This window comes from Manihot esculenta, chromosome 13 (genome assembly GCF_001659605.2).
Source record: "Manihot esculenta cultivar AM560-2 chromosome 13, M.esculenta_v8, whole genome shotgun sequence".
Classification (NCBI taxonomy): domain Eukaryota; kingdom Viridiplantae; phylum Streptophyta; class Magnoliopsida; order Malpighiales; family Euphorbiaceae; genus Manihot; species Manihot esculenta.
The window spans coordinates 7,851,487-7,861,198 of NC_035173.2; the positions used below are offsets into that span (position 1 = coordinate 7,851,487).

At 33.1% G+C, this 9,712-nt stretch overlaps 1 protein-coding gene across 1 annotated transcript; it reads right to left on the reverse strand.

The window, feature by feature from the left end:
- Nucleotides 1-1,904: 1,904 nt before the first annotated feature.
- On the reverse strand, nt 1,905-2,625 carry LOC110607968. The gene has a single exon (XM_021747149.2). It carries the CDS (start codon nt 2,480-2,482, stop codon nt 2,141-2,143), a length of 342 nt encoding a protein of 113 aa, XP_021602841.1. The 5' UTR covers nt 2,483-2,625; the 3' UTR covers nt 1,905-2,140.
- Nucleotides 2,626-9,712: the final 7,087 nt, after the last annotated feature.

A 9,712-nucleotide genomic window follows, 5' to 3' on the forward strand; every position in this document is an offset into this window, starting at 1 on the left:
TTTCTTCTTTTCTAAGCCTCATTCTTTCATTTCAACGTTCCAACCATTGCATTACAAATAGATTCCCTTCATCATTATACCAATAACACTCATTAATATTTGTTTTTCAAGTTGTTGCAATATCCATTTTATTAAATTAATATTTAATTACTTCTTATGTATCAAATATCACTATTCCTATAATTTTTATTATTTATTATTAATAATTATTTATATTATTATTGATAACTTCTAAGTTCACCTCACCCCAGTCTAGGGCCAAACCCAAGAAAATAGCCCATTACTTAAAGATTCTCAAGCCACTCACGCCAATTGGGTCCAGTCCGCTCATCCTCACGATCGGGTTTCATCTGGCTTTCTCCACCAGGCCGGCCTCGTCTTCATTACACTTCGGACCGATCCCATTTGGGCCCTGCTTTGTTCCTATTCTCCGGTCCAGCCCGGAACCCGAAGGAGGATTCATCCATCCGCCTTGCAGACCCGCCTACCCGCGCACAGAGAGAATCAGAGACCGTTGCGCATGGGACAGAGATCTGATTCCCTCGTACGTCCGTATCAGCGTAGCAGGAACATGTGGTCTAATGATACTCGTTCTGTTGGCACGTCACTAGCAGACAAAAGGAAACCTATAAAAGGAGAAATACTCGCCTCTAGGTTTAAGCTTTTTCTAAGTTTTACAGAGCCCATTGTAAAAACCCTATTTCTCTGGATCTCAGATCATCAATTGGCGCCGTCTGTGGGAAAAAACATAACCTGGTCCTCATGAGTACGGTGCGCTGAGCGAGCACGCTCAGACCTGTATGGGGGAGAAAGAACCCTACACAGGTGGATCATAGGTATCCCACATCGGAAAGAAGTTGAAAAGGAGAAGGTCTTATAAGTTTCTGCCCTTGAAACCCCAGTGGACGCGTTTTAAGCAAAACCGTGCGGCCTTGAGCCAAAGCGGACAATATTCACTGGTGTGAACTCAGGACCCAGATGACTCAACGTTATCAATTATTATATATTAATCGATATAATTGTAAAATTAATATTGCTGTAAAATTTTTTACTATTAATTTTAATGTTTATTATAGGATATTAATGCATGTCTTTTTATCACTTATCATATACTTCCTGTCATAGAATGAATATATAATTTGGTACACCTTTTGGCTAGTAAAGTAGAGGCTAGTAAGCTGTATCATATGGAATTTATTCCCATATCTTGAGGGGAAAAAAAGGTTTTGCCAAAGAATCATGCTTTTCCTTTGAAAAAAAATATTACTTGCATTTATAAACCCAAACAGTTAAAATTCAGAAAATCATATTTGGTAATGAATCCTAATGTATTTTGTAATAAAATTATTATTATTTTAGTGATATGTTTATTATTATTATTAGATAAGATAAGAATCAATATTTTTTTTAACGATAATAACAAAATAAAAGTGTTAAAGTAAGATGAGTTTAAAATTTAAATTACTTTATATTATATTTTTAAGAATAGAATGTTGTATAATAATTTTTTTAATGTGATTAATTTTAATTTAAACTCGAGATTTTTTAATTTTAAAAATAATTTTAATATTAATGAGTTAAAGTTTAATGATAAATTATTTTATTTTTATTTTCTTTTAATCTGTAACTTTACCGTAATAGGACCTTTCTCCTCATTCTGATAAATTGTTCTCCACTAGTTTTTGTCTTTTTATTTTGGTCTTATATGATTTCTGCCTGTCTTACATCAGTCAGGAATAGAAAGTTGACGAGATTTATATTCAGAAATTATTGAATAATTTGAGATAATTATTTAAAAAAACCTTAAATTACAATGAAATTGCAGGTGATAAGAATTATGAATTTAATTATCAAATTTCTCTTATGAAGAATTGGAAAACCAAAAAGAGAAGAAGAAAGGAAGGGAAAGAAAAACCCCATCTGCTGGCGGATACATGGATATTATACTCGGGACATAATTGATACACATATGTACATGAGAGGAAGAGAAAGAAAGGAAAATAAAAGAAAATCAAAGAAAAGAAACAATTTACACGGGCGCCGGGCGATCTGTAGAAGGCCATTAATTTTCTGTAATTTAAACAAAAAACTTTCACCTAAAACCAACAAAAGCTGTATCATATTGAAATTATATTTGTTGCTACATCAAGATTGCATAGCGCATACTATCATTTACCATAAGATGATTCATCTCAGACAATTGAGCAAAATCAGCACCGGAAACCCACATCCGATCACCACCACTGTTCGTATGCGGCGGCGAGAAGCAAGAAATAATCGATAATGGTGCAAGAACAACCCTAAACACGGCAGAGAACCCACGGCTCCATCTCTGCGGTACTCTCTCCATATCACGAACAAAGATTGGATACTCAGCTCCATGATTGATATTCATACCTCCAAACATGCTTTCGTCTGCTACTCTTGGGCTTTTTCTTATGTTCTGCATGTTTCGCCTGAGTCTTGCCAAGCTACGCCACATCGTATGGTGTTGTTTGGATACTGGGAAAATGATCCTCGTCTGAATATAGCAAGTTTTTTTAAGGCAAAGGAAGCTTTTTGAAGAAAGCTTTTGGATATGCAACTTGGTTGGTGGTGGTGTTGTTAGTGCTAGTGTTTATCACAAGGGCTGTTGTTGCCTTTTTAAGGGCCTTCTTTTTTTTTTTTTTTTTCTTTTTGTCCCAATATTTGTGGGGTCTGTCCTAACCCAACTTGCCCCTAATCATGTACAAAACTTCTCTTTGAATTTTTGAGTTATGAAAATCCACTACATTTACCAAATTTTGTTTCCATTGGAGAATGAATAGTTGAATACATAGTTAAACAGAAAGTCATAAGAGAATTGCTCCACTTGATGTGCTTCCAACTTGTCATCAACTTTGCACATGCATTGCACTCATAGGATTGGTTCAGTGGCAATTGCATATTGAATCTTGGAGGTCCCAGGTTTAATCCTCCAATCCCTTTATCTTTTTATATATATAAAAAACCTATGAACAACAAACACAAGAACATTAATTTTGAGATGAGATTAGAGAAGCAACAAGAACTTACAAATTGAAACTTTAAATTAGTGGTTTGCTTATTTGTATATATTATCTTTGAATTATTTAATTTTTAAATAATGTGTTGTGGTTTATAGGATTAAAGCAGAGCCATAAGTGCAGCAGTGGACATGATTGGTGTATCATAAATGTTTCATTATCTCCATAATTGCTATTATTATACTTGCAAAATAGTCCTTAGTGCTATTGCTTGACAACCCAATTTAAGTCAAACCGCATGGTTTTTTCACAAGTCAAGTCCCATTATAATAGCTTTTTATTTATTTAAAAATATTTTTTGCAATATTATCAAATCCTCAAATGATTACTTCAGTATTCCGACGCCTCAGTTTAATAATAAATTAAATTAAAAAAATTAAAATTTAATATTTAATATTTATAAAAATTAAATTGAATTAATTTTAAATATAAATTGAATCGAATAGAATCGAATTAATTCAATTTAATAATTTTTTAAATAGTTTTTAATAATTTTTTAAACTGTTAAATTTTTTAATAGTTTTTTTTGCACTTTATTTTTAATATTATAAAATTTACTTAAAATATTTTAATTTTATTATAATTTAATTTTTTTATATTATAAAAATAATATATTATTATTATTAATCCGTTTAGTTTTTTTTTCTGATTAAAATTAAATCGAACTGAAATAATCATAATTTTTAAAATTAAAAATTAAATTAAATTAAAATAAATAAAAAATTAAATTAAAATTTTAAATTAATTTAATTTAATTAATTTTTTTCATTTAAACTAAATATCGATAACTCTAATTAACATTGAATAAAGGTGTGAGACATTATTGGTCAGCCCACTAAGTTATGTTTTTTTTTTAAAAAAAAAAAAAAAAAACTCCCTTCACGTAGATAAAATCTAAAAAAGAGAATTAAAAAAAGTTAAATCTAAAAGTCTGCTAGTCCAGTTATTATAATTTGAATATGAATTATATTTGATCATTTGAGATCCAGAAAATATGATTTTACAATGGTTGTGTAAACTTTTTTTTCTCCTTATTTTATTCTTTTCCTTTGTCTATCAGTGACATGTGTATAAAGCATTTATATTGTGTGTATAAATTAATTTTGCGGCAGTAGCCCATAAATTAGATAAAATGAGTGAAGAAATAGAGTTAGAATATTTTTGTGTGTATAAAGCATAATAAAAACAACATAGCTTTAAAAATTAATTTGGTTTGGTTATTTTGGCTTTAATTGAAAAAATAAAATTGAATTAAAAATTGATCAGTTTTGTTTTAAAAAAGACAGGTGGAAAGTACAAAAATTTGATAAAATATCTTCAAAATTTAGAAATATAATCAATCGTGCCAAAATTAAAACTAGTAAATTAAAATAAAAAATTTGAAAAAACTTAAATTTTATGTACCATCAAGCCTATTTAGAATGTCTACTATTTGTTTATTTATAAAAAAAATTATTGTTAATTAGATTAGATTCTCCGATATATTTTAAAAAAAAGAGATTAAAAGTAATTGATATTGTTCTAATCACCTCTTCAAGTTGCAAAGCCGCATATGGGCCTTCAACAACAAAATAACATTAGTAATGTCTAGTAATAAAATTTATACATTCACATTAATTATTTAATCAATAATATATAATAAATATTAAATTGCTTAAAAGTAACTTAAATCCCTCCGAACTCATTTAGTTCAGCTATTGTACGTAATAATAGTTGTTAATAGCTGATAGCTTGTAGTCGATGGAAATCGTAACTAATAGCTTATGCCAGGTGTTTAATAATCTATATGCATTTATTGTTGTTTTTTTAAAAAACGTATATATCAATTTATTTATTTTTATGAAATACATATAAAATTATAAATTTATTATATAGCATATATAATAATTAAAATATAATTTTGGAAATGTATGTTTTGTATAAATATAGATATTATTTATCTTATTAGATGAATATTATGATTAATTTAATCATGTTTATAATAATTATATATACATTTAGTAGGTTTTATAATTTTAAATAATTTTTTTGATAAAAAATTTTAATTTAAAAGAAAATTTTTTATAATTAATAAAATTTTAAAGAGAGTAATATAGTCTAAATAAAAATAAAATAAAATCAGATTAGTTACCGAAATAATTTTAATCGTAGAGATGATATAAAATACAACTAAACATTCTTAAATTAGATATAAACTATTAGCTACTGTTTTTCATATTTACCATAACATTTAAGTTCAGCTCTTAGGATGTCTATTGCTCTCAGAACCAAATGTTCCTTTAATGAAATACCATTAACTACCTAATTGTTATTTTTCATTTGATGAAATAAACAAAGCATAGTTATAAATATTAAATAAAATATAAAAATAAACAAAAATATGTAGATCTTTCTAAATAGTTTGCTATAATCAATGTAACTACATAAAGTAATGTTCTATATATTTTTTTTCTAAATATTCTTAACAAAACCTAGATATTCCTACTAAAACTTATTCATTACTGACATATTACCAATTCTAGTTGTGATATAATTGGAAGGTTATTCATGCCACATGAATATCAATTTTTTAAATAATGTATTACTATTCATATTAGGTAAGAAAAGGATGTACATCCCAATATGATGCTAGATATGAAAATTAATTCATATCACGTATATTTTCGAGTCAATATTTATATCCTTATTTTAGAAATCAGATAATTTGACTAATAAATACTTATATATAGCATGATTCTTACGAGGCTTAATACATACTTCTCCTTTTCAACATAAAATATCATATGGCATCTAATTTTTCAGTCATGAAGCTGCTTGCTTTCTTGGTTGCTCTGATGCTCATCATCCTTCCATGTTCTAAATATTATTTTACTACTTTCTCTAATAATAATAATAATCTTTATTTTACTAAATTGTGAAAAAAAAATGCATATGCAGATGATTTCTATCTACAGGTTGCTGCTCAACTATGCTATAAAGATAAAGATTGTATTTGGGGTAAAAATTGCCACTGTCCCAATCCTTGTTTCTGTGGTGGTAATCATACTTGTGAATGCCTTTGGAAAGCTTCATCTTTGATTGAAGAAAAATTAGGTCGCTTGAAATATTAGAGACTTCATATATACGAATATGATGGGTAGATCCTTATAAAATATGACTATAGAGATAATGCACTAAGCTGCATATGTTGAACTTGAGAAGCTCGATCCTCCCTTTTTCTGTTTCTATAATAAAAGTAATAATTAAAAAAAAAGCATGTGCATTATTATACTTTTTTTATGAGAGAACTAATAAATTAATTTAATTAAAATTATGAAAGCCAATTCATCATTTAACTGACTTGATCTGACTGGTTTGATTCGATTGGTCTAATAAAATTTTTTCCAACACAAAATTTTATTTGTAGCCTTTTTGCTTTGTCTTAACACAATAAATAAGTTCGGAAAAATATTTAAAACTTAAAAATGATTTAAAACTTACCACTGGATCTTTAAATAGCTTAAACTAATTTGTTAAAATTGTATATAGTAAAATTTTAAAAACCCAAAACTAAAATTCTAGAAAATTCTAAAAAAATTTCATAATGAGTTTACATTTAAATACTAAAGTTTTTACGCTAATAAATAAAATAAAATAAATAAAAATTTAGACATTACAATAATACATTCACTCAACAAGTTTCACTCAAGTAGATTGTAATACCCGGCTAGACTCAGGTATCGGAATTCCTACCGTCCGGTGGAATCTCGGATGTCGGAGACCTCTAGAAGGGTAGAATCATGTTTTATAAAAATGTTTTCATGTTTTAATGGTTTTAAAGTATGAAACTAAATGAGTTTTTGCATGAAAATAGCATTGGAGGAAAACCCAGGTTCGGCCGCCGAAAGTCAAGTTCGGCCGCCGAACATGCATGCGTTTTGGAGGCACGTTAGGCCCCCGAAAGCATGAGTTAGGGAAGTTCAGGTTCGGCCGCCGAAAGTCAAGTTCGGCCGCCGAACATTGCATGGATGCGGAGGCACATTCGGCCCCCGAACGTGGCCTGGCCAGCCACCTATAAATGGGGCACTTAGCCGAAATGGGCGAGCTTTCTCCCATTTTCGGCCACAGCAAGCTTCCGACCTTCCCTTTGCAACTCTTGTGTTCTTCTTCCAAATCTCTTCCATTTTTCTTAAGTTTTAAACTCACATTGCAAGTTTTGAGCATTTAAACCAAGTTTTGGAGCTTTGGGAACTCAGGAGCTCATTTTCGTGAATCTCCAAGTTTAGGTCGTCTCCCTCTCGATCTTCAAGAGGTAAGGGCCGATCTTAAGCTCCTTATATGTTTTAAGTAAGTTTTATGCTAGATCTATGAGTAGAAATGCATGTTAGGTTATATTTTGAGTTATGGGTTAATATTGATGTTTTGGTCAATGTGTGTTGATTGTGGGTGTTTGAAGTGTTGTAGTTGGGGTATTTGATATTTTGAGGCCCTTAGGAACTTGTATGCATGATTTGGTTGAGATATATGCATGATTGGTGAGTTTGGAGGCGAAAATGCACAAAGGAGCCAAGTTTCTGCCCTTTGGCAGAAACCAGGTTCGGCAGCCGAAGGCACTTTCGGCCGCCGAACATGGCTGGGGAGGCAGGCCTTTCGGCTGCCGAAGTTGCCCCCGAAAAGAGACTTTCGTCTCTGTCTGGCACTTTCGGCCGCCGAAGGTGCCGCCGAACCTACCTGAGTTTCATCTCTGTCCAGGACTTTCGGCCGCCGAAGGTGCCGCCGAAAGTGCCCTGTTCAGCCACTTCATGCATATCTCTATGTGATATTTTCAGGATGTTTTAGGGGGTTTTTGGGGAATATATTAGAGTTATGTTTATGTATGTTTGGTCCCTCATTGGAGTCCACCTGTGTAGGTTCGGACTCGAGGAACCAAGGACCCCAGCAGTGAGCCAGCTGCTACAGAGGTTGTCAGAGTCAGCCAGAGGTGAGTGGGACTAAACTTAACCTTTTTAAATTAAGAAATGAAATGCTTTTATCATGCTTCATGCATCATGATCATATTATAGGTTGTTTGCATTAGAATTCACGACTATGCCGCATTGTATTGTTGTGATAGATGATAGTGGATGGACATTAGGATGATTCACTAGCCTTCTAAATACGAAGTCCTGTGGTGCCCATAATAGGGCCGGGCAATACGAAGTCCTGTGGTGCCCATAATAGGGCCGGGCAATAACTCCGAGTACGAAGTCCTGTGGTGCCCATAATAGGGCCGGGCAATACGAAGTCCTGTGGTGCCCATAATAGGGCCGGGCATGGAGTTGAGGGATTTTTGAATCAGTCCATCCGTGGTGTGATTTGTTTGTGCAGTGACGCATTTCATGATAACATGTTTTAAATATTCTTTTTATAGTTCTACTCACTGGGCATCTAGCTCACCCCTCTCCCCTAACCCCCAGGTTTGCAGGTACGGGATAGATAGAGAAGGCAAGAAGAGAAAAAGTCATATGTATGTAATAGTTAGTTTGTGGACATGACAATTGTATTATGATGAAATGTAAAAATATTCAGGATGTTATGTAATGAGGTCATTGAGGATAGAGTTGTGCTTGACCATAATATATTGTTAATCCCTTTTGTATATACATGATCTTATGTTATGATGTTTATGTAAACTAACTCAACACAGGTTGTTTTGCCTTTAAGGCTTGATGAGATCCCACAGAGGGACTATGTTATGTATACTTTCAGAGTGTGCACAGGTTGAGTTAGTTGATGACAGTATGTATGAAGAAAAGTTTTAATTTTTATGCATGTTGTTGATCATGTATGGGATTATACAGGTTTACAGGTTATATGTCAGGCTTGCTACGGGTCCCGGCGGCCTTAAGTCAACCCGGATCCTAGCGCCGGTAGCGGTCCGGATTTCCGGGGCGTTACAGAATGGTATCAAAGCCCTAGGTTCATAGGATCGGACCTAGAGTGTCGGGCTCATAGATGTTATAGAAGGTCAAGCACAATAGGAAGGTCATGTCCACTAGGATAGGATGTTGAATCCTGTCTTGTATGATGATGTGAAATGCCATGACTTTATGCATGTGCATTAATGATATGCTATGATATGAATGATGTATATGTGATGAGGGTTCATGTGTGCCCACATGAACCATATGATGCTAATGTTTGCTTGTTATGAGCTGTTTTTCAGAGAATAGGATGAGAGGAACTCGTCGATCTGCGCGATTGACTGGAGTGCCACCTGAGGATGAGGGCACGAGCGCCCGTCCTCCTACATTGCCTAGGGCAATGTCTTGTAGAGCCAACAGAGAGAGAATGTCAAGGGACCCTAGAAGGTCTTTTGATGCTAGCAGAAGGGGGACAAATAGAGGAGGAAGTTCTTCAGATGTGAGGGAGGTTATGGAAGAGGATCAGAGGAGGGATGGGAACCTGGATGTGAGCATGCAGGAAGAAGGGACAGGGGAGTCTCAGGGAGGCGTTCAGGCCTCGGGGTATGGTTTTCCACCCCATTATCCACCCTTCCCACAGGGTTCAGGGTATCCGATGGGAGGCACATCGGATTACTCCAGCTTTAACCCCTACCCTACCTACATGCCTTATCCACCTTTCTATCCACCCTATACACAGTATCTAGCTTATCCACCCTCACCCTTCTATCCAAACCTGGCAAACCC

What these genes read in the sequence shown, in the direction of transcription:
- LOC110607968 (XM_021747149.2), bottom strand. Translation starts at nt 2,482, where the DNA reads ATGTGGCGTAGCTTGGCAAGACTCAGGCGAAACATGCAGAACATAAGA.